Here is a 27,046-nt window from a genome sequence, read left to right as displayed (position 1 = left end):
TTCGTAAAGCCGTGACCCGTAAACAAGTATAAGAAATAGCGAAGGGCTTAGTTTCCTAAACATACTTAAGGCAAAATGGATACTATTCTGTTTTAGAAACATTTCGTTAGCTGGCACTGTGTAGAAAGTACTCTGATGTACTTCTAAAACCTTCCTTTCTGAATGAGGCAGCCAAAGAAATTAATCAATACTTACTGAATGTGTGGACTTATGTACATATTGAGGACTTTGTACTGCATTCTATTTGTTCGCTGAGTAGTTGGTCATAATCCCGACATCTTAAAAAAGAAACGGATACTGACATCACTGTACAGGTGCTACCCAAAATATCCTGGAATGTCATTGTCAAAACTGTACTTACATCGCAATGTGGTCCGTCATCTTCAAAGTAGTCCCCTTCGGCATTATGCAACGATTCCAGCGTTGTTCCCACTTTTGGAAGCACTCCTGGATATCCGCAGAGTGAAGGGTGTTCAGGACCCGTTGCAATTTCACTTGGATGTCTTCAATGGAGTCAAAACGTCGCCCTTTCAACGCGAGTTTCATCTTTGGGAACAGGTGGAAGTCGCATGGGACTAGGTCAGGGGAGTAGGGAGGATGGGAAACTGTTACTAGGTTGTTTTTTATCAGGAATTCCCTCACAACGAGCGAGGTGTGCGCGGGCGCGTTGTGATGGTGCAGCAACCAGTCTTTCATCTGACATTGCTCTGACCCTTTGCGCCGAACATTTCTCAGTCTCTTCAAACCTCGCAGTGAAACTTCCCGTTGACATTCTGACCAAATGGAACGAACTGCTTATGCACAATTCGTCGAATGTCGAAAAAGATCAGTATCAAATTATGTTGGGGCGAACTTCAACACCAGATTTGCGTCCTTCTTTGAAACGCCTGAACCACTCAAATGTTCTTGCTTGACTCAGTGCACTCTCACCCAAATGTCTATTTTCAGCATGCGGTGGGTTACGGCTGTAGTTTTTTTCAACTTGACGCAGAACTTGATGCAAATCCGTTGCTCCTTAACGTCAGCCATTTAACATCGCAGAGCACTGAAACACGTCCTGACACGCACAACTAAAACACAACTGAATGCGCTAAAGATGACGCAACTTTGTGGTGCAGTAGCTAATGTATCACATTTAGGGATGATCACATTTTTTCGAAAAACGAAAATTGCCTTTCACTATAGCTCAGTGTGCTCTACGCGCTGGCCTAGTGGCTAGCACGTGCGTCTTTGATATACGGGGTCCCAGGTTCAATTGCAAGTGGGAGAGCCTTTGGAATGTTAACTGTCCTCGATGATTCTTTGTTCATGTTCCGGTCAGTCTAGGTTAAGGGAAAAGCGAGTTAAACGAGTAAAAATCGAGTAAAATAAGGTATAAACCTAGTAATAAGTGATAAAGCAAATTAATGAAGCATGTTCGGTGAATCAGTTAACTTAAAAAACAAGTAGTAGAGCGCTTACTTCTGGAGTGTGGCTCTCTGGTTCGATCCACAGCCAAGTAAATTTGTGGTGAATAACATTGTTCCGTGTTTTTTAGGGGTACTACCGTTTCCTCCTGCATTATCATTCCACCAATTCTTCCATCATAATTCATTTCTAAGGATGAGTACGTGCGAGTTTTTTTCGAGACTCGACTCGAAACAGACGTCTTTGAGCTCGATTTGAGAACGGCTCGAAAAGTTTCCTCTAACTTGACTAGAATTCGGGTCAAGTCAAGCCAAATCCTGTGTGTAGTTTCAAATACTCTCTTGAAGAATCCTACATTAGACAATATAATTATTATCAATGATATTATTATTATTATTATTATTATTATTATTATTATTATTATTATTGTTATACACCGTGTATAAATATAAAAGATAGACGGTTTGTATCTGAATACTAAAAACTAGTTGACTGCTGACGTCGGTAGTCGTGAAGTCTAGGAGGCAGGGACATCGTTCACGAGGTTCTGGGTTTAAGTTCCGGAGGATCAAGTATTCGGGGTCGACCCAAAAAATGTTAAAGTTGTACGGCGCCGGCCAAACACTCGGCCCAGGTTTAGGTTGTCAACGGCTCGAGTAGTTCGGCTCATAGCTCATTCATTACCGAGCCAAACCGAGAAGTAAGCCGAGCCAACAGCTCATCCAACTTAGTTGGCTCGAGCCAATGGCTCACCTGAGCCGAACCGAGCTGATGGTTGACTCCAGCCGAGCCGGCTCGAGCCGTGGGATCAGTTGAGCCGAGTGGAACCGAGCCGATGGACTCGTTTCAACTGAGCCGGCTCGAACCATCGGCTCAATTGAGCCGAGTCGATGGCTCATTCCAACCAAGCCTACTCAAGCCATCGGCTCAATTAACCCGAGCCGTGATTCATCCCAACCGAGCCAGCTCGAGCCATTCGTTCAGTTGAACCGAGCCGAGACGGTTGACATCACTACCCGGGTGAAGCTTCTGCTTGGGCTCAAAAATTCGACCTACAGGTCTCAGCGTTGGTAAGAAATACAATATATATTTACATTGGTGCTCACGACATTTGAGGATGTCTCGTTATAAAAATCTATTCTCGTCTTGTTATCGAGACAAGACGAGATACTAGCAGGATCCCATCTCGGGAGCAACTTTACAAGTATCCCACATTACTGCTTACCGGTACATTTCTCGTGGCTTTCGTTTTCCAGTCTAGTCAGGTCATGATTTCGAAATGAGCTGAAAGAGCGAGCTATTTATCAAACTCGACTCGACCTGAAACTCGATCTCACGATCAGTGACTCGGCTCGGAACTCGACTCTAGAAAATTACCTTTGACTCAACTCGTGCCCTCCCTGTTCACTTGCCTTAATCTTCCCCATAGTCATCACTACTCAGATCCAAATAAGGTTACAAGATTTGTCCTGTTTTGAAATAATTACATTGAAACAATATAATTTTTAAACTGCAGTTAAATCGTCACAATGGTTTAAATCGGCAAGTTCCTTGCACGTTAGCGATATCTATTCACATTAGGCGGCTCAGGTAGTGACATTTATTACTATGACTGTTTACTACTATTAGGAACTCCGGTATTACAAAAGCTTAGCCGCTCTCCCTGTCGCCAGGGTAAACAATGAAGTCTCGAAATATTCTTTCTGAGTGTTGCAAACCAATAAGCAGATACATAAAAGCAGAATAACCATTTAAAATAGGGATAAAATACGTACAGGTCATTCAACAAGTAATTTTCTCTCCGATTATAATAATAATAATAATAATAATAATAATAATAATAATAATAATAATAATAATAATAATAATAATAATAATAATAATATGATAGTATTTACGTCCGAGCCATTTCGGGCTAGTGTGCATTTGCGGTAATGCTCGGAAAATAGAATAGAAACTGGACCGCACGTTGGACCGATATTGTATTTTTACCCGTATGAATCGGGTTTGCCCGATTGAACCGTATGAATAGGGATGACCTGATAATCCCGTTTTTATGCAAACAAGCTTAGTCTGTCATTATTGTAAATGATGTGTTGTTTCACTTTATTATCATAACACAAATTGTTCTAATTATCATGTACGAACTCATAACGAGTCTATCGGTTCAAACGGTCCAAACAGGCCAAACACGGGTCAAACGGGTTTATCAGGTCTAAGAATCGAGTAAACCAAACGCAATGGGTATCGGGCGGGTACAGTTTACCCGAAAAGTTCAAGCACTAATTATAGGTTAAAGTCAATACTTAAGAGCTCTAATTGTTTGCATTCACTTTTTTCTTTTTTTTCTTCTTTTTTTTTAGGTAGCCGATTAACGAACTTGCGGATACATAAATATAAACGCTCAAATCTAAATTATTGCATTATATTATTGCAATGAGCATCAACATGATTTACTATTAGGAGTTAGCGTGAGGCACTAATGTTAGTCTTTTATAAATGTTATTATTATTATTATTATTATTATTATTATTATTATTATTATTATTATTATTATTAATTATTATTATTATTCGACACGCCAGCTGTCTATAATGACAATTTAAAACTTTCTTTAAAAAAAAAGAAATGATTAAAAAGCATTCTATTAAGTACCTAAATCCTCATATGTATTAATGTATGGAGGTTAATATCTGAGTAATAAAGCTATCATTATTAATTTCCTGTGTATAGTATCCTAATTTGTAGTTTGTCCAGTTTTTATATACATAACAAATCATATTAGAAAGAAACTGATCAATTATATATTGACCTGTATAACTATATCTTAAAGTTAGAAATAATATACTTACAAGCAGAGCAGATAAACAGGCAGAATCTTTATTAAGCCTATTACTAATATTACATATTATTATTAGCAATAATAATAATGATAACTAAATTCCTGGCGCAACAGCCTTTAGAAGGCCTGGACTTATGGCACTCATTTCTGTGGGGTAATGTGTTTAGAGGTCTGCACGGGCTCGGGCTACTATGATAATGGGGTAATGGGGTTAGCCATACTGAGAGCTTTATACAGTTCTACCTGAGTTGGAGCGGCAACGCCGAAATCTAGTTACAATGAAGAATTTATGGTAGGGACAAGTAAACCCTTAGATCTTGACCTTCGAGGAAAAAATTGGTTATGTTTTGTCGCGAGCTATACATTAAGTTTCTCTTATTTAGGAGGGGAAATCGCTCGGCTAAAACTTTCCCACGATTATTTCATGATAAGCGGAGAAGATAAACGCATTTAACTTTATTCCACACTGACATTCATGCGCCAATTTTTCTTGTATAAATTCTAAGTGTACAGGGGAAAGGGTAATCAGCACGCGATTTACTTATCATTCAAACGTGTGCTGGTCTCCGTTCTCTCTCCCTCTCCTCTACTTTTAACCTATGCACACAGCGAGATGACATATGGCATCCACTTATAAAGTTAATTCCCGACACCTAAGTGAAGCATCGCATGATAAAACAAAAAGAAAATAGTATCCATGGAGATCAAGTGGCATAATTATCAAAAACCGGAGACAAATACACGTACGTTTTACTAATGGATTCCCTACCATAAAAATTACTGGATCATTGTTGCTAATTAGGTTATTTTCCCACTAAAACTATCAAATTTTAGTTTTAGTTTAGTGAAAACGATAAACATTATTTATTTGAAATCATACGCAGAGATTTCTCATTATTAGACCAATATTAAGGGAACAACGTAGTCTAGTGGTTAGAACGTTGGACTCATATCCGTGTGATCTCGGGTTCGATTCCCGACCGGCGCTTCCTAATTTTTGACGTCCACTGAGCGTCGTGAGTCAAACTGGGGAGTCACCTGAAAACAAGGTGTAACGGCTACAAGGTCTAGAAAGCTCCTGATGCGCCTGTTAGGGACAGGGCAACACAGCGCGCTGACCACGTGTTCACCGCTACCGCTAGGCTGGATGTAGTTCAGCCGGTCGCTAGCAGATGGCGCTGGGGCAAGTTTAGGCCCACAAAATAAGCCGTTACACCAAGTGGTTTGTTTGTTTGTTTGTTTGTTTTTTGTTTTAGATCAATGTTAAAAATATATTTTAATTTGTGTTTCTTTCAGCGCAACTTACAATTCATTTACGTGTTCAGACAAAAAAAAAATCTATTTTGTGTATTTCTTAAGTCATCAATAATAATCACCAAAAATACCAGGCAAATGCTACGTAGATTTTTTTACCTATCCTACGTTCATCTCTAACTCTTCTACCCTTTTTCACCCTCCTACATCACAATCTGTTTCTAATTAAAAAGCACTCAATTTCATTTATAAAGCAAACCCAAGTCACAAGTCCATCATTTCTGCTCTACAAAGTTCGGTCTATCAGATCCTGAAATGAGTTGTTAGTTCTAAATCCCCTACACCTTAATTTTGCTTTCGTTGTTTTAAACTACAAAAACTGACAAGACCACACTACATACAAGAACTGAGATGAAATTTATTCTTGAAATTCTGAACTTATGTAAAAAAAAAAAAAAAAAAAAAAAAAACTATTACCGTGTTTTTTTCTTTCTTCTGTAGGAATCTATATCAGAATCGCCGGTTCGCAATGACAGTAGATATCTATCACTTCCGATTGCAATAGACAAATAAAGAAGGATTTGGAACCTATTCTTACGGTACTGAATCCATTTCAAAAACTGCTCATCGTTATCTATTACCGTTTTCTCAGTGTGGCAACCAGTGTTGAAACAGGAAATTGGAAATTTCCATAACTAGTTTAAATAGGGCGATAAATCAGATGCGTCATTTTTGGAGGACAGGAGTACGCAATTGTTTCCCCTAAGTTTGAGAAATCCTTACTATTTAATCAATCATATACTAACATACCAGTAAAAATTAAAAAAAAAAAATGAAACATTTATAGTACGTCAGTGTAGAATTTTCCCACTTTCCCCCGTGCAAAATCTGAGATACCGCTAGTGGGTGTGGGTAGTGGTTGGATCAAGTAATTCTTTCATTCTTGAATGATTCTAGTATTAAGTAATAGGAATGATTGAGAAGAACAAAGAAAATATGCACAGTATTGCATTTAGATCAAATAATTTAAACATTTTTTATTAAGGTTATTGTATTTGTTTCTTTAAAGTCGGAGGTAAACTCACCCCCCTTATTATTGACCGATTTCAACCTCAAGCAATGAATACTGAAGAAGTCTCAAAGAATATAATAAACTCCATACTGTACCAAAATCGAATAATTTTAACGGAAGATATAGTGAAGTATATTAAGGCGTTTGGATTATCGACCAAAACTCTTTTAGGATATTGAGCTCCTCCGTGGCTAAGCGGTTAGCGTACGCGCCTGTGGCGTGGGAGACCCGGGTTCGATTCCCGACAGGAGCTCATGTGGTTCGGATTCCACGTTAATCAGTAGGTCCACGTCTCATATATCCTCGCTGCAGAAAGGGACGCTAAACTAAAATCAACTCAACTCTTTTAGGATATTTAACCTGTTCGCCCGTCCATTAGATCAAAAAATGACTGTCCGTGTGTCCGTTCGGCCAAGAGACCAGAAAATCTCAAGAACTAATTGAAGATAGTTTACCATCAAATTTTGTCAGAATGTAAAAAGCGTGGAATCGTTCGTTGGTGAAAATGGTATTCACACTGCAAGTAGTCAACTACTTCCGATTTTAATATTGAACGCTAGAGAGTAAGAATGGTCATAGATACAGAGAAACTGTTTTCTACAAGCAATTAAGCGTCTCAAGGATATATTTAATCCGCAATCTAATCTTACTAAAACCGGAACTAATAGCACTTCCGGTTCCAATATTAATTTCGAAAATTTCATACCATTCAAACCAAACTCTTTCGTGCAACACATAACACTGCTGTTACTTGCTTTTCTAAATCGAGTGGGAGTCAACTTTTCATTCTTGACTGATTCCAACCACAAGCAGTGGAGATAATGGGGAAATTTTTAAAATAAACATATCTTTCAAATGAGAAACGTATACCAAATTTTATTGAAATCAGATACATTTTACGGAGGGTAACGTGGAACAAGCAGGCAGCCAAGGACGGAAATATACAGGGGGCGTTCACAAAGTTTCAAGACTGGTCTCAGAATAAATGTATTACGCATTTTTGTACAGCGAACTAAAAGTCCTCGAAATATGACCTTTGGGCATCAACACACCACTGCCAGCGTGTTTTCCATTGTTCTTAGGTTCCCTGAAAGTCTTCGCGCGCAAGGCTGTGAAGGGACATCGTCAAAATCTTCTGGACCGCTGGAATTGTGTCCAGAAATGAGGATCGTCTTGGAAACGTCCAAGCATTTCTTCGCAAACAGCCAGGCCTTCCGTTCATCCGTCAGAACTTTGGGAACAAGTTTGGCACACACTTTTCTCATCTTCAAATCTTGTGTCACTAACTTGAACACCGTAGTCGGACCCAATCCCAGTTCATCGGCAATTAATCTAACACTAAGACGACGATTAGTGTTTAAGAATTCATGCACTTTCATCAGATTTTTCTCAGTTCGGCTTGTTTCAGGTCTCCCAGAGCGGTCCTCGTGGCCCTCTTTGAACCTCTTGTGCCACATGAAAACCATTGCAGGTGACATGGCGTCTACTCTGTAAGCCTCTTGAATCATATGAAAAGTCTGTAACTGTTTTGTTCAGTTTCGCACAAAACTTCACGGCATAAACTGTTCCAAATGCCGCTGCATTTTCCACTCACTCAGGTTTCGATTGGGGTCACCGACACGCATTCACGCCACTAGCTATCTACTCACTCCCGCGTTTCGGAGGCAACTGACGCTCGTGTGGACGGTTAGCTGACATCCCCAACTACCGCACCCTGTCAGTGGAACGGGTCTGTGTGCGCGCCCCTACTCAGGTAACACTCAGTCTGGAAACTTTGTGAACGCACCCTGTAGGTTGAATTGAATGGTATAAGCTCGCTTACGGTCGTTTCAACTAAGTTACTGACTAAATTTATAGCCTATAAATGCTCACAAATTCCGGTTTTCAGTTTAAGGAAAACCGTAACCGGATTTTGAAAACTTTCAATAAATGCTTTTTTCTTTTCAAAACCAGCTCAATTTTCCATCAAATCGGTTTCAGTTTTGAAATCGGCTCGGTTTTCTATATTTTAAAAAAATGCCTTTTTGTTAATTTGTTTGGAACTGACTACTACAAGAACAAGAACAGATACTGGCTTCAGCGAAAATCACATTGGTTTCAGAAAAAAAATCTTTTGGAGAAAAATTATGATTCTGGTGGAGAGCCGAAACCAGTTTCAGTATAAAATTGAACCAGTTTTGGAGAAAATTGACATATTAAAACTTAAAACTTAAAACTTAAAAGGTTAAACCTATATGAAGAATAGGCCTAGAGCATTGTTGTTTGGCACCAGTCTACCTTCAAATATAAGATTGCTAAACTTAAAAAAAAAAAAAAAAAAAAAAAAAACTATTGGTGAGGTTAAAATTGTTATTTAGTATCAGTTTAATCTCAAGTATAAGATTGTGTTTAAACCTAAAATAATATTGGTGAGGTTAGACTCTCCAGTTAGTTTATGTGTTACGTAGGAACACAAGTTTACGATCGAAGGAAGGAGACACAAAGAGTACATAGAACAAAGGAGGGGAAGATGTGATGTAGGTGAATGCAATAGACAAGTCTTGGGAGTGTACACGCCGTAATGAATATCAAATTTTATATAGTGTATGTGTGTGATGACTGGGTGCATAAAAGGATGAAATTTACTCCCCCCGCACTGGGAAAAATATTAAATTCGCACATTGAACTATAGTGAATAATGCTTGTCTTCAGAGTGTATGGGTGTGCTGCGGTGTTTTAAAATAGTTCTGTCCTGCCATAAGCTGAGAAAGATTGATAATTGTTGCCTACAGAAACAAACATTCTCTACGATGTTACAAGACGAGGTCAGTGAAGGTATCAAATTCTCCGCTCTCCCTGAGTATTTTTTTTACTTCAAGAGTTAGCAACATTAACAGAATAGCAAAGACAAAGATATAAGCAGAAATTAAACAAAAGTGGCTGGATGAGTGGGTGGGGGATGAAGGAATATTGTAAATTACCCATGGAAACAGATAGCAAAGTTCCTGTTACCATATGGTCTGTCATATTGTCAAGTCTTTTTTATAGGAATCAATGTGGATCACTGGTGCTTCCAGAAGGAATCTCAGGTGCATCACAATTTCTCTGACCATATGGACGGATTGTTTCTTGTGACGTCATAAACTACGTGAGTTTCAGTCCGGAAGATATTTCAAAGGTAATATATTTTTATGTACTAATATGCAAACTATTGAACGCACCAAACTGAATGTACATTTTATAAAGAATTCAACAAGTCATATAAATAAATGCCTCTAGAACTATGTGGAAATATGACATTTAATCTAATTGTTATTCCTCCATAGTTATAGTTGAATTTGTAAGGAATTACCTGCTAAATAGGAATACAATAATAATGATAATAATACAGTGAAACCTCTCTAAAGCGGACAGTCGTGGGGAATCAAAAATTGTCCGCTATAGAGAGGTGCCCGTCTTAGAGAGGTTTTGATATTTTCTTATGTAAATTAGTAAACAAGGTGATATGTAATTACAAACTATTGAAGATAATTTATCAAACCGTTCTATGACTGTGGGCATGTCGACATCTGCGAATTCTCCACAAATCGATTTGAAAGAAATTTTGTCTAATTCGAAACTTCTCTAACCACTCGTTCGAGACCTTGAAATCTGAAACATCTATTTCTGTTGCTACCTCCAAATCCTTAGCTTTTAACATCGACCCTAACACAGATTTTTTTTTTTTTCATTCTGCACTCTACAAAACCATTCACTTGCACACCAACTTTGTTCAAAGCAATGAGACACTATTTTCATTGTCATTTTCACACCACAACTTTATTAACTTGTCTTGGTTTTATATTATCTGAGGTGCTTGTGTTTTACCGATACAAAATTTTTCAGCTATCCTTCCTCAGTATTCTTCGAAAATTCAATCAATTCGATTTTAACATTAGCACTTCTCGTGACATTTCGAAAGCTCACAACTTACACCTTATTGCTTATTCGATGCAGAATGACTTAAAAAGATTTCCTTCTACAAATAGAGGCACTAAGACAATATGCGTATACGCGGACAAAAAATACCAAACATGTCTTTTGCTTGATTCCAACGGAACAGTAGAATGACGTGTCATCCCAAATGGCAGGCAACTGTCAATCACTTTTGATTCTAAAACAGGTTGGGTGGGAGTGGAATGCAAGCAAAGGATATGAGGGTGTTGTTAAACAAAGGCGCTTCATCTGAGTTTCTGAACAGCCAGTTGACGAGGAAAAATGTTATTACAATGTTTCCTTGGTGATACATGCATGCATTACTGAAAATGTACTTTTTCTGTACTTTTCAACTTGTTTCTAGAGAAAGTGTCCGTAATATGGAGGTAAATAATACCTATAAAAGACAGAAAAGACTGTCCGTGTCCGTACTAGAGAGTGTCCGCCTTAGAGAGGTTTGTCAACATGGTTTTTCCTATTACAGTGTTTGGGGATTACAAAATATGTCCGTTATGAGAGGTGTCCGCTCTACAGAGGTGTCCGTTAGTAGAGGTTTCACTGTAATAATAATAATAATAATAATAATAATAATAATAATAATAATAATAATAATAATAATAATAATAATAATAATAATAATAATAATAATAATAATAATATCATAATCATGAAATGAATTTCAGTTTCGCAGTGTGAATGAAATACATAATCGTGATGTAATCCCTATTTCATAAAGTGCTTAACATTAACGATTATAATGATTCCTAGTTTATAATTTTACAAAATGTTTTGTAACACAAAATATTTTTATCTTGCAAGATACCTAATTCTTTTCTACTACAAAAAGTTGGTTGCATTTGTTTAATTTTAATTGTATATGCAGTTGAAAATGTTCCTGGAAAAGAAAATATATTTACTGTAGCAAATGGTGTGCTTTTTTGTTACAAATCAAATTCATAATAATAGAATTATCAAATAGTATTGTTCGGAAATACAACAAGATTGTGTAAACCAGCCCTGCATGACTTAAATTTCAGTGAACCATCACCACAGATGTTGATGTAAGGTAGAACAAAAATATTTCGCCGTATGTCTTTATCCAGAATTTGTGCTTTATGCTAGGCAACCAGTATTACATTACTGCGTTTCTGGTTGTGTTTATACCATTATTTCATTTATTCATTATGATGTCAACTGTTCTTTCGGGAGCTCATGACTAAATTAAGTCGGCCGAACTCTTGACAATGTAACGTATTGAAAAAAAAAGTTCCAGCAAACTCAAAACCAGAACTTGACACTGAGTGAATCTTTTTTACGTTTCCTTTTTTTCACATTGTCTTTGATGCCTGAAGGGTTCCCATATGTTGCAAACAAATTGCATTACAAATTAAGCATTGTATCAAAATAATAATAATAATAATAATAATAATAATAATAATAATAATAATAATAATAATAATAATAATAATAATAATAATAATATGCATATTGTTTTACAATTCATAGGTGTACATACATATGAACTAAAATTATCTTTGGATTTTTTCTGTACTTTTCATTTGCTCTGCTGTTCCGTACAAAAATAAGTTATCAGTAGAGACCGGATGTTTAGGCATTAAAAACCTAGAAAATAGGCAGGCAAATAGGCACTTAAAATTTAAAAAATAGGCAGTATAATAGGCACTAAAGTGTAACTCGAAATAACGAAGATAAATACTCAATACAATTAAAAAAATAAATTCAAGTCATAGATATTGTTCAAAGAATATAGAAACATACCTGTTTGTTAATATTTTTCAATGTGTATATATAAAAACGAAGGTTGACATGTATTCCATGTGTATTTTGTAAATACATTCTATACAGCGCTTTATCACTACATATAACAGTCCAAATTCTATACATTTTAATCAGTACACAACAGTCCAAAGTTTTACAGCACTTTATTAGTACACATAGCAGTCCAAAGTTTTATTGCATCTTATTACTACAAACAGCACTTATTTCTCGAAGAGGCAGAATCCTTTCTTGAGATACTAAATTATATATTTTTACCAATAAAGCCTTATTTCGAAGAAAATGCATAGAATAGGCAACATTAGGTACTAAAACAATTATTTAGGCAGGAAGGGGCCAAATAGGCAAAATAAAATTGGCTTAAATTGAAACTATAACAACCTATAAAAATTTTAAAACGTTATTTTTGACAATATCTTGATTATTAAAGAATAGGCATTTTGCCTAACATCCGGTCTCTAGTTATCAGGTTTCACAGCATCATTTCGACTAACTTGGTTTTAATTAAAATTAAGCCAGGAAAACAATAGTCATACATAAACAACACATCAATGGCTTTTAATTTAGCAATGTTCTTCTCTTTCCTAATATGAAATCAATAAGAAGGTAAAATGGAGGCACTACAAAGCAAGATGGTTTGCAGGAGGATATGTAGTCATGATTACAAAATTGTAAAGTCCACATGGAATAAATTGATATTTTAGTCATTTTCAATTCCCTATAATAAGTTTAATTTATAAGCAATTTTTTACAATATCTTTTTTCTTCTGTGTACTACATTATTATCCGTTTCATTTTTCATTCTGAAGGGTCGCGCTGGCTCAGTGGTAGAGCGTTCACCTCCTGTGCATGGGATCATTGGTTCGATCTCAGCTCGTTCCAAGTGAGTTTTGTGGTGGACAAACACCGTGTGCGTGTGTTTTCTCGGGGTTCTCCAGTTTCCTCCCACTTTCTTCATTCCACCATTTCATTCATTTCTCATCATCACCGTCTCTTTTAGCTTAGCTGGCATAATCGTAGGATGTAAGAGTTAAAGATTTAATTTCATTTTCGTTCATTCTCAAACGATCATTAATATTTTTTCTTGAATCGTTGAGTCATTTTCAGAAGGGATTCAGACTCTTTTGACGCCCCTTAGATATACCAAAGAGCGCAATGCATGTGAACTTAGGTCATATATACTTTGTTGTTATTAGTCTACGTGGTAATGGTAATCTTAGTCTTAACCTATTCCTTTAACTCAACTGCCAATTTCGTTTTCGACGTACCATATGAACCAGTGGCGTAACTACAATGGAGCGAGTGGAGCAGTTGCTCCAGGGCGTACAGTAAAAGGGCACAAAGGTGAAAAAAAAAAGAATACGGAAAACTGTTCCTTATGCAAAGAACGTTTGAAAACACTTCAAAAGGTACGCTATGACTATTAGCAGTTAATTGGCAGCAGCCGATACCGGAAGCAGATCCAAGAATTTTTGAGGGGGCACAGGTCTGAAAAATAAAGTAGATACATTTTTCGATATTTGGTTTGTTAACTAAAAATGTGGACTGCAGTGCTTCATAACTGAGGAAGGCCATGTTGTTCAACATAAAAGAATCCAGGATTGCCATGAACTGGAAACGCATACATTATTTGCAATGAGTGGAGAACACACTCAGAATCTTCCTATTGAGAGAAATTTTAAAACTTTTTTTTTCCCACAGCCTTTGAATAAGCGCTTCATTAGGGACTGATTTATATATTTTACTCCTCATGGAGAGGAGCGCGAGCCCCTCGCTCCATTTCTGGATCTCCACTGGGCGATACCCGGACAATCGTCACTGCAATTAAGAATTATACGCAATGATGTAATTCTACTTTTAAAATATAAAAGTACCAAAACAAAATCGCTCTTTCCGTCTCAACCACCCTGATTAAAATAATAAATAAACTTGTGTACTAAAGTAATCAGTCGTAATTAAATGTAATTTACATTTTTTACAAACCATATAAAAGAATTTTTCGGACGCTCTCCTCCTCAACTCAGTGTGAGAAAAACATTTTCTAGGATAAAATCACCTACCTATAACGACAGTAAGAAAATTCTCCATATATATGAAATGCGTTTGGCAGGGGGCGGGTATTGAGTAAATCAATGATCGATCGATCCAGAGCGCAGTAAAACTAGTTACGCTACTGATTTGAACCACAACTGAAAGAAATTCATCTTGCTCTTATTCTATTGGCTTAGTGACTCCATCTAGTTGCGTTAGGTAAAGAGTTCGAAATCGCTTATATCAGTTTCGCTCCCATTTTTTAGTGTTTTTAGATTTCCAAACTAAATTATGTGTATGTATCGGAAGTCTTATAGAACAACAATGCCCTCCTGTCTGTTTATCTTTCAACAGAGATAAAAGGAAAACAGGGAAGAGCTGTCGAAAAGCAGTTATTTGGAATCGATTCCTCGTCCCAAGAATTCTATCTCCTCCTGTTCCGAGGAATTTTTAAATGACCCGTAGATTTGTATATTGTTTCAATAATTTATTATTATTATTATTATTATTATTATTATTATTATTATTATTATTATTATTATTATTATTATTATTTATTATACTCCCACGGAGTGCATTTCATCATGGGCAATGTTTTTTTTTTTTCAGGAAACATGTTCTTTCAGGGGGGCACACTTAGTATTTGGAGGGGCATATATTATTTATACACGGTACTTCCATTTATTATTATATTATAGACGTATTATTTTGGTCTCCTCCGAGGAGGCACTCTCAGAGCTCCGGGGGGGGGACTGAAAAGGATATAAACACAAATTACGCTGAAAAGGATGTAAATATAAATCATACTGAAAAGGATGTAAATATAAATCACACTGAAAAGGATGTAAATACAAATCATACTGAAAAGGATGCAAATACAAATCATACTGAAAAGGATGTAAATACAAATCATACGTAAGAAAATCTTACACTTTTTATCATGTAGTCGTAAGAACTCAATCCGCTTGGAAAATCCAGGCATGGCAATTACTCCCTCTTGCCCCACGCTGCGAGTGGCCATACCCTAATTGCCTCATGATTCAGGACCAGCATTGAAAATTCTCTTGCCGTATTTGGAAATGAATCCGATGTCACGTGAATAAGAAATAATAATAATAATAATAATAATAATAATAATAATAATAATAATAATAATAATAATAATAATAATAATAATAATAATAATAATAATAATAATAATAATAATATTTTTTCAGATCCTGTGTTGTTAATGGAACCTTCTACTACAACTGGACAGACTGGTAGCAAACCCCGCACTGGCAAATTTCGTGCACGCAGATTTAAAGCAAATGCAAGAGAGAGGCATCGTATGCATGGGTTGAATGCAGCACTGGATAAACTTAGAAGGTAATTTATCAGATCAAATAACTATTCTTCAAATCAGAATAACCTTTTATGCTCAATATTATAATTGACTCTGGAATAACAAGGTAGAGTAATCTGTAACTCCATAGATTTTTTTTTTTACTTTATCGTTGTCATAACTTTGATTTATTAATTTTGAGTGTAAGTATACTGTAGTTTGCTATGTTACCTAAAATAATTAATAATGAAATACATATTTGAGATCACGTCCTTATCTTGAGCCTTATACAACGCAACACAATATCGATAGTAGGCACAACAGTTGTTTTAATTTTCGATAGTAGGCACAACAGTTGCAATTCACTTTTCCATATTTTGTGTTGCATCACGATCCGCAATTTTTATGAAGGCTGGGACGGAATAAGGCATCTTGTTAGATAAAATTAGGAACAAGAATCTATCTTATTGCTTTAGGATTAATTATTTAATTAATCATTAAGTAATATTTGTAAAATGTGTATTATATAATAGTCGATAATTTGGTTTTAAGAAATAATTCTCGTAGTTTTACTGATGACTAACTACAGTCTTTGTGAACTATTTATGTTTCATCAAGGAAAAGAAAATAGACGAAAATATTATCATATTCATATATAATATCATTCAATACATTCAATCCCATTCCTATGTCGTATAAGAATGTAAGGAAACTGAAGTTTGTAAAACTATGGGTGTCATTTCATGTATGACTAGCGTTGTACTAAGGATTTTGTTTAATACGTGATTATAATTTCCGTATATCAACGACTTTTATCAAAAGATGCAAGCCACGACTTAATCTCTGCAAATACATTATGAGTAATATATATATATATATATATATATATATATATATATATATATATATATATATATATATATATATATATATATGACAGAAAGGGTTTAATGATCGCTCATACCTTGTTTTCTGTTTATGCGTTTGGACAGCTCTGCGAAGAGGTAGTAAGTTCCATCAGTCGTAGACAACATAATGAAAATGTTTGTCAATAACGGAAATTTATAAATGTCAAAAATGACTAAAATTATGTCGAATTCATAGTTTGCAGGGTCGGGAAGTCGTTTGAAATGACTTGTACGAGTAGAATATAGTACCCACTTCAAGCTTGGGTTTTTAAATCATATCAATTGGAATAAAAACCTATTATGAGAGAATATGGTGTTTTAATATTTACTAGCTGAACCTGCGCTGTCTACTCAGCGCATCGTTCTGTTATGACCATGAATCTCCTTCCCACTGTGCATGGCTCCTTACTCACACAAGTAAAGGATAGGAGACTCACAGGGGAAGTAAATTGCTGTACAGAGCTCTGTATAGGTGTTGGAGTGAGTTTGTAGAAATTTGTAGAAGTAACATGATATCAAGTAGATTTTTAAAAAAATCCACATCCGTCCGAGTACGCTTCTTGAGGCCTTTGAAGTTGCCAGCATGCGATAGGTTTTGCCAATCAGATTTAAGCAAAGCATCTGCAATATCTGTCAACCCGCCATGCTTAACTTCTCTACTGGTTGCCTAACACCGTACATTCAGCCCGCAACAATGTTAATCTTATGGGCTCAAAACGGCCTCTAAAATGTTGAATAGAACAATAAGGACACGGTTTTTGAAAATTTAAATGAGAACTGGACAATTTACACAAAATTTGGACGCGACCAGTGAAAACGGTACGTTTCTAGCACTTTTTGGGTTTCCGAGAACTCATTGTCGAAAGGATTGCGAACAAACATATAAACATTTTAATATATAGACTAGCTGAACCTACGCTCTTTACACAGCGCATCATTCATATATGAGCATCAATCTTCTCGTTATTCTTCACATCTGTACATGTCCCTCTGCAGACACAAGTGAAAGAAGTCTTGGTAAAATTCGGCAAGAGATACCGTAAAGGGGAGATTTTTTCGATTACTTTTTCAATATTTCGTATCGTTTGCAAGATTGAGCTTACTTCCGGTTGCAGTTTTTAATTCATTTATGATCTGTGTTTTCTTTCTTCTTGCATGTAGTATGTAATAAGCAAATACATAAACTAAGTAACTCTATGGCCTATGGAACCCGGAGGTTCAATGCCGCGTTCACAAAAGCTATCCTCTGACTTCTATCCTTAGCCAATTGGATCCAGTTTCTACTTTGTATTCCTATCTCTGCAAGATCCATCTTAATATTGTCCTCTCATCTGCGCCTACGTCTTCCTAATGGTCGTTTTCCGGCTGGTCTTCCAGTTAAGATTTTGAAAGCGTTCCTACTTTCTTTCATCCTGGCTTCATGATCTGCCCACCTAAGTCTCCTGGATTTGATGACCCTAACAATGTTGGATAAACCATATAAATTATGTAGTTCCTCGTTATGAAGATTCCGCCATTCCCTATTCCCGTTTCTCTTGGGACCGAATATTCGTCTCAGGATCTTATTCTCGAATACTTTCAATCTATGTTCTTCGTTGCGAGTAAGAGACCATATTTCGCAACCATGCAGAACAACAGGCATGACTATCGTTTTATACATTTTAAAATAAACCAATACTTTACACATACACTCAATTATAATATCAGTGATATATGGTGTTCATTGGGCAAAACACTCCAAACAATAAAGATTCAACTTAGACTAGAGAAATGGTTGTCCTTCGTTTTTCATTATAATTTGGCCATGAAACAAACACCTGAGAGATATGCAGCCCCTATATACAATTAGATGGTGTTGGAATGTATAATAGGTAGGATATGATGCTTTAGTTTTTTTTTTTTTTTTAAATTTCAACACTTACAATGTACAAGTAAAAATATAATAAATAAATAATGGTTATTTTTTTTTTAAATATTGAGTTAGAACTGGACAATCTACACAAAATTTGCAACCGATCAGTGAAAACTTAATCTTTCTAGAGCCTGTAGTTTCCGAGATCTCACTCTCGAAAGGATTTGTCACAAACATATAAACGTCCACAAACGTATAGTTTAAAAAACTCCAGAGATGGCAGCACAATTCATTTGCATTTATTTCGGAGAAGGCTTATTAAAATTCAAAGTCTTTGAACAATAATTTAAAAGAATAAACTTTGTGAAAAAGATCTCTTTAAGTAATTTATTTAAAGTACACCTTTTAAAAAAAATATTTGTCTTTGTTATAAACGTGAAATCACAAATAACCGTGAATCAAAGGTTAGAAAGCTAAAGTTATAGGTTGGAGCTCAGTCGCTCTTAATATTTACAACTAGATGATGCTATAGTGGATCCCGAAATCTTTCACATCTATGAACCACGTGAGCTTTCATCATTCATCTACCCATCATATGCACCGTAACCAGCGGCGTAGCGTAAGGGAACGCCGGTATGCCCGGCATCCCCTATTAATAAGAAAAAATACGTATTTCATTGTATATAAATTGTTTGCTTGTAATTATCACAATTATTTCCACTTCAATCTTCTGGATGTGCTCTCTCGCCTTACTTTGATAAGCGGAACCTAAGCATGCGCGTCACTCAGATGCACATTTTCTATCTTTCCTCTTGTCGTATGCTATGTTCCTTGGGCATCCAGGCTTACTGCAAGAAACGGGGTTTTCGTCTGCTTTCTATGGAGTGCGCATGCGCAACTACTTGCTTTCTTAACTCCCTTCACCCCTTGCAACTCTACATTTTGCTTTAGATATACGCTGGCATATCTTCAAGTATTTCCAACTCTATCTACTTTGAACTAAGCTATAGTTTCTGTACAGAACGTACGAGCGCTAACGTCAAGGAAAGACAACAAAACAGAAATGGCTAGTTCAATGCCTTTTTGAAGCATGTCGGTCATGTAAATAATAGTATAAAAAAATAGTTATACTTTAATCGTAATTAAATGCATCGTAATTGTAATCGTAATTAAAGGCAAACTATTAATCTTCATCATAAATACACAGTGGCGTGGCCAGAAATTCTTTGAGGGAGTTCACACACACAAGCATAAATATAAAGCATTCTGTAGAATCACGGTCACCGATCTGGCAGACCAAGAGAGCCAGCATTCTCGCCCCTCGCAAAGATTGCTTGGGCCCTTCAGTCATTAGCACATATCCCGAGGAGATGAGGGGGACATGTCCCCTCCACCCGATTTGAAATTGTGATGATTTGTATCCGAATGCCACAAAGGAAAGTGGGATGAAATTGTTTCCCTTGACTTGTTTCATTTAAAAAAAAGAATCGTGTTTTTTTAATATTTCATTATCATTTATTATTGTTAGTCTATTTTCAACTATTTGTTTAATTCCTGTAACGATTCCTATAATGCTATTGTGATCATCATAATTTTGCTCAAATAAGAGTATTGTTGCTCCATACATAGTTGATTTTCTTTCATAGTTTTGGGGAAGTCATTATTTATATTATTACAAAACAAGCGTCCTAAAATTTTAATGTGGATCATTGTGGATGCGTAAATAGAAACATATCAATTATAAATATGCATGTATTCAGATTTCAGAATGTGTTCACGACACTTGATACGTATCACCATTTTATCTACATCGCCTGGTATATAATATACAACAGGTTCACCTTAGAAATCAGATTCATCTACCGTAATATGAGTTTCATCACCCCTCCCCCCAGAATAAGCCTCAAATATGTCCTCCTCCCTCAAATCTGCCCTCCTCCAAATGTTGAAGACAACTCTGATCCTCCACAGCATTGTTTTTCAACTTCATAAATATTTTGAACATAGCTTTAAAAAATGGGAACGGTCTTACCCGTTCCCCGAACGTTGAAGACAGATTTTCGCCCCTGCCTTCAGTATCTGGATATCTGACAACGAAATGCATACTCAGAAACAGGCCCACAGAGCTGATTTAAGTGTTTTCTATTTACATCTTCAAATGATATACGTATACACTCAGGCCCATATTCACGAATGGGCGTCTGAGTTTCGGACTCAAGATGACAAATTTCTAGGGGTGACTTTTTAAAGAACGAGATTGAAGTATGGTATGCGGAGAAAGAAGCTGCCCACGAGAAAGAAATAAAGGGAACTATACTGGAAACAATGTTCATACAACAGCGGGGCCGAGTTTTCTTGTCACACGATAGTGGTAAGAAGAGACAATTGCTTATTGGCTTCTGACGTAGTCCACGCATTTGCTTCTGTATGCCCCACTAGGCCACCAATTAGGGGGCGTCCCCCTAAATGTTTTACAACCCTATATTTCCCATCGGTATAGCTATGTATTGCTGATTTTAGTAGTATTGTATCTCACAAGTGACTAACTTTGGCATCCCCATTTCGGAATACCACGCTACGCTACTGACCGTAACTACCTATTAACATGGGCTTCCTCTGTCTTCGTCAGTTCTTGAATCGCCCCAAGCTATTCATCAATTACTGTGTATAAAAATGGATTTATTAAAGATAGTTAGCATCTACTCTCCAGTGACGGTATGTCTTGACCACCGAAAAACCAGAGGTGGTATGTTTTCATCACTGGAAAACCAGAGGCGGTATGGCATACCACCGCATACCGTCTCACTTCGACCACTGGTTTTAACTTACACTAACATAATAGAGTATTATTTAAAGAAAAACAGACAAAATGAAATTGTATCTGTAGTTTTTTAGGTCTTTCTGAGTGCGAGTACACTCTCCCTCCCATTCGTTGTTCATGATGGGGTAGTATACTCAATCGTGGCTTTTAAGATTTGTTCCTTTGGAGAAAGAGGGCGGTGCAGCGGATATCATAAATACCCAAATAACCGACATTGAGAATTTGCATTAGTTTTTATTTTTTAGCTGCTAGCAAAGCTTTGTCTTAGTATGTTAGTAAAGAATATGTAAGGTGTTCCATAAAGGAACGCAACTTTTGAAATGTCTTCCATTTCTGTTCTAGTAAGTTGGCAACACTGAACGTTACACGATTTTAATCTGTTGACTTTGTGATTAGTAGTCACGGAGCGCGCCAAATAGCGCATGATCGTCATCTGTTTTCTGTACGAGAAGGAATGGAACCCTTCATGACGGAACAGCGTTTTGTCATAGTGAATACTTATTACGAATGTGATGAATGTTGTGCAGAAAATATTACAGGAAACAGAGACGATCGTGCGCTATTTGGTGCTCCGTGACTACTAATCACAAAGACAACAGATTAAAATCGTGTAACGTTCAGTGTTGCCAACTTACTACAACAGAAATAGCGCACATTTCAGAAGTTGCGTTCTTTATGGGTCACCCTTTATAAACAATAGTAAAAATCCATTAAGGCATAAATTAAATTAAATTTACTCAAGTAATATTTAAACAAGATCAAATAATGTATTCATAACAAATATCAATTTCCAGTGATGTCTTCTTGTTAAAATGTAACAAAATTCTTTATTTTTTGCAGATGTGTTCCAATCTACTCTCGAAATCAAAAGCTATCCAAAATAGAGACGTTGCGCCTAGCACGAAACTATATTCGTGCTTTATCTCAAATCTTGGCAGAAAATCGTCCCATGGATACCGTAGCATACGCACGAACATTATCTCAAGGCTTGTCTCAATCAACAACAAACCATATTGCACATTTTCTAAATCTTAATCCAAGGACTTTGTTACCACAAACGTACGCTACTACACATGCTTCACAAGCTTATACTAACATGTTCGAAGCAAATGGATTGATCCATGCTTATCATGATGACCGCGCTAATTGGGGATGTTTAGGGAACACCAATATTTATGAAGGACATAATTACATGGCTGAGATTCCCAATGGGAATTTGTGTGCTAGTAGTGAGAGTAGCGATGGTTCTTGTAACTTATCATCATGGGATACAGATTCTACGGACTTCAGTTTATCAACGGAATGGCAGGTGCAGCAGCATGAAGTGACTTTCTCTGCTCAAGATTATCAATGCGTGAACAATATGTCTGCTGAGCAATGGTAACAGGAAAAAAGTAGTGAAGAAAAATCAATAACATATGTAATTTATTAAGTGTTGAATAGTACATATTTTGTTTTAGCACGTTGCTTTATATGTAGAATTAATTTTCTGTTTATTTTGAAATAAACTGGAGTTGTAATGATGTGATGTCTTCTTCGTGTCTCGCTAAATGTCCCATACTTTTCAAAATACTTTATATTATTAACTATTATATCAATATCTATCTATATCAAAATCTAATTTTCATGACGTATAGGACATTTAAATAGATTTAAACCGAATCTATTTAGTAAAACCAGTAAAATCAAATATTTAAAACACCAGTTTATTTGAAAGAAATTAGAAAAATATTTTCCTAAATAAAGTAATGAGCTAGAAAACAAAAATGCATAAGTATTCAGCACCGTTAAGTTATATATGAAGTTAAAATAAATTTAAAATATTTTTAAAAAGTGTTTTATTTATTTCCAGAAGAAATGAAACAAAAAATTAAAAATAAGAAAGAAAAATAAACAGGTGGGTAAAGCTATTGAAATTCGGAAACATTTTTACAGATTTATTTTAATTTTCGAGTCAGTCACCACGATCCAGACTTTTGCCTCCGTTTTATTTTTCTCTTCTTAAATAATTTATCTCGGGAATAAAATCCTTTGCATTAGTAAATTCTTTACTGAACAGTATTTCCATTTTGCTCTTAAAAACACCAATTTATGATAAACCAGACATACAAGAATCCCTTTACTCTGCAGATGTTCAACTAACAGTAAAATTTCAGAGATAACGGCACCATGTCAAGAATCGATGCCGTCTAACAAAACTAGTTGATTGGCACAAATGAGGGCAGAATCACTATAACCGCGTTACCGAAAACATCAGGAAGTAATGAAAGTAAGACTATCCATGGCTTTGGATTGATTATTTTAACAAAAGAAACACTGATCAAAGCTTAAAACATACTTTATTTTAAATATATAATAACGGTTTCGGATATCTAACATATCATTCTTCAGACAATATCGAAAATAAAAAAATCTTTCATCATTAAACAGCGGAATGTTCATTTATTTTTTTTATTTTCGATAGTGTCTGAAGAAAGATATGTTAGACTAGCAGCGTTCACCCCGCTTCGCTGGGGTCACCCCGGAACGCAATAAACTTTGTTACTTAGATAATTTTTACTTTTTCGCTTTCAAGTGATATGATAAAAACCATAGAAGATTGGAGTAAATGTTAACATTATATCGCCTGTCATTTATGTTAACCCGCCGAGTGACACGGTCATGTGGGTTGCATATAAATACGTTTATTTTTACCTGTGATGAACTAACAAATGATTTGTACGTTATGGACACTTGAATGGCCAATTATCTCAAGACACTGGTAATTGAAAATTAAAGTGATATGATAAAAACCATCTAGGGTCCAAATCTTAATAACCCCCCAAAAATGAAAGAAATTGGTTCAGCCGTATTAGCGTGATGAGCTAACAAAGGATTTGTACGTTCTCTTTTATATATATAGATAGATATCCGAAACCGTTATTATAATTTAAAATAAAGTGAATTTTAAGCTTTGGTCAGTGTTTCTTTTGTTGAAGTAATGAAGTTGGTCGATTTTAAACCTATTTTTTTTTAAACAAAAAAATCTGTTTTCCTAGTATACTCCTTCGTTTCTGGCACATTTTTTTTCTTAATTTGCGAGTGTATTTACATACTAGAAATCAAAATCCACAAACACTTGTGCGAACAGCACTAATATGAAGAATTTTGCACTGCAGAGAATAAAAGCAATCTTGACGCCAATCTCGACTGGATATTCTTCTGCCATTATGTGTTTGGTTTAAAAAAAAAATCTACGAAGACAATTATGCATATTTCATCATTAAACAGCGGAATATCCATTGCACCCAACTTCATTCTTGAGAGGACCGAAGCTTGATCTCGAAAACGCCAACTTGAATAGGACTGAAATAATCGCTTGGGCTCGTTTTGAGATCGTCGCTTGAAACATAAACAATTTGGAGACGACAGTCAAGTGTAGTGTGTTTTGTGTGATATAAACAAAAACAACTACAAATTCAGGCCACCTGACCAGAGCAAATTTACCTTTTGTATGCAATAGCTATGGATTTTTGCCTTAGCTTACCATTTATCTTTTATAATGATAATATGCTGAAGGCATGTTAACACCGTACAAGTGTTACGTTCTTTTCTTAAGAAGAGGAGGTGCATAATTTGAGTTGGAGATCGCAAAGATGGTATGTGATTTATTAAGTCAGATATCTATATTGATCTTTGGTAGACTGTAGGCTATATATTGATATACAGGGTAGTGTGACCATTAAATATTATGGCCTTTAGCCATGATCATTAGGATGGGTGATGAGATAGTGAGGACGATGTTAAAACATAGTATAGGGAATAGTAAGTGAGACAAATGTATATTATCTTTCAATCCTGTGGCTGCTTAGGATCATGATGATACATTTGTATAGGAAGGATGACAGACAGGATGGTGTGTGTCGTAATCCATATCGCGTTGTTATCAAGAGAAAATGGTGCTTTCAATGCCATCTGTTTATGATGTATGATAGCCGAAGTGGTACAGCATATGAGGAAATGGAGTGCGGTCATAAGGTCTTGAGTAGGAATGAGTAACTTGATGTGATATACAATGCGCAGAGTGTGTTGTTCGAGGATCATGAGATTATTATGGAAGCTGGAGTCGGCAGTGACCCGAGCTGTGTACCCATAGGTAAGGAATTGTCGATGGAACATCTTGTATGTTTTGAGAATGGTAGGCATTTGGAATTGTGCCAGTGTATCGGCGAAGATTTAGTCTTTAGTAGTTGTAGGCTTTAGTGATAAATTGAGTTAAGTGGCTCTGCAGATGAGTTCCGTATAGAAGGTGACACCTAAGTATTTAACTTTATTGGTAAATTTGACGGGAGATATCAAGAACAGAAAGGTTTAAGCGATTTCTATTCCTATAAACGCGACCTCGCTTAGGGTCAAGAAGAACTATTGCATAATTTTTCTCAAAGTTTAGGTATAAGCGCCACTTCGAGCACCAATAAACAAATATATCAATGGCAGATTGTAGAGCTGTGTTCAGTTGATGGATTGTTTTACTGAAGGCAAGCGTTAAGCACTTGGGACAAGTTATTGGTTACAAGTTGTAAGTTTATACAAGTGGGCTGAAAATGTTCCTTTAGGTCAGCAGCAACACCTAGAGTGATATTTGAAACTGTTTTTATCGATGTTCGGATTATTAGTGAAAGTAAATGGAATATTAAATACTGCGATAATAGAGTTCAATGTTTTATTGAAAATTAAGATATTTGAATCAACATATTGAGAAGTCATCATAAATATGATTTTACAGAAGTATAAACATTTTGGAGCTAAATAAAAGAGAAAATTTGGATACAGAGATTGAATTTGGAGAATGGGATACAGAGTGATTTGTAATAGGATAATAATTTACATACTGACTGTTGGTACGAAAATCGTTCATGTTCTGATTCTACCTATTTGTGGTATTTAGTAATGTAGTTTGGCATTCATGTAAATATTTGATGTGAGTTGATGAAATAGTTATACTCGACTTAAGAAGCTCAATTTTACACAACAGCAAGAAATACTCTGTTATCTGCAAACTGTAAGAGATGTATATTGGGAGAAAGTGAAGGAAGATCAGGAAGAATCTTCATTAAAGACAAAAGTGGAAAAAATTGTTGAGTTTAACGTCCCACGCTTATGCCTGTTAGGCTAAGGGAGACGATGATTAAAGCAAGTGAATGATTATGGAAGAATTGTTGGGATGAGAAAGTGGGAGGAAACGGAAGTACCCCGAGAAAACCCACGAGTACGATGTTATCCGTCACATCGAACGAGGGACCCCACGCACCAGAGGTAAGCGCTCTACCACTGTACCACCGTATCTCTAATATACAAGTGGAGATAAGGTAGAACCTTGTAGGGGCGCCTGAATGAATATAAGCAGGGTGAGATAAGCAATGGTTAATAGATACACGTAATTTGACAGGACAGAAAGTTGAAGGTGAAACGAATGTAATATACTGGCAGTCGACAGGTAACAGCAGTTTAAAGAAAAACGAAGGTATCAAAGGTTTTCTCGGGTTGAAGAGAAATAAACAGGAAGGTTGGAATCAGTTGAAATGATTAGTTATGAGATTAGTGAATTTCAATAACTGGTCATGTATATGGTTAATATGGTTAATAGGGTGGGATGAGGTGATGGTAAGAAACATGTGAATGGAATCTGTTAACAAGAATACGAAGGAGAGTTTTGTAGAAAACAGTGGTTAATTAAATTGGACGATAAGGTATAACAGGTGTGGGTGGCTTGTTGGGTTTAAGAAACACTAAAGTCTTTGAAGT

The 27,046-nt window shown here is 36.0% G+C and overlaps 1 protein-coding gene across 1 annotated transcript; it reads left to right on the top strand.

The window, feature by feature from the left end:
* Nucleotides 1-9,481: 9,481 nt before the first annotated feature.
* LOC145671834 (uncharacterized) lies at nt 9,482-22,801 on the top strand. Its single transcript, XM_081741060.1, has 3 exons — nt 9,482-9,732; nt 15,575-15,725; nt 22,103-22,801. Exons 2-3 carry the CDS (start codon nt 15,589-15,591, stop codon nt 22,644-22,646), a joined length of 681 nt encoding a protein of 226 aa, XP_081597186.1. The 5' UTR covers nt 9,482-9,732; nt 15,575-15,588; the 3' UTR covers nt 22,647-22,801.
* The last annotated feature ends 4,245 nt before the right edge of the window (nt 22,802-27,046 follow it).

The sequence above is a fragment of the Thermobia domestica genome, chromosome 15 (assembly GCF_964235325.1).
Source record: "Thermobia domestica chromosome 15, izTheDome1.hap1.1, whole genome shotgun sequence".
Lineage (NCBI taxonomy): Eukaryota > Metazoa > Arthropoda > Insecta > Zygentoma > Lepismatidae > Thermobia > Thermobia domestica.
This window is presented reverse-complemented; position numbering and strand designations above follow the sequence as displayed.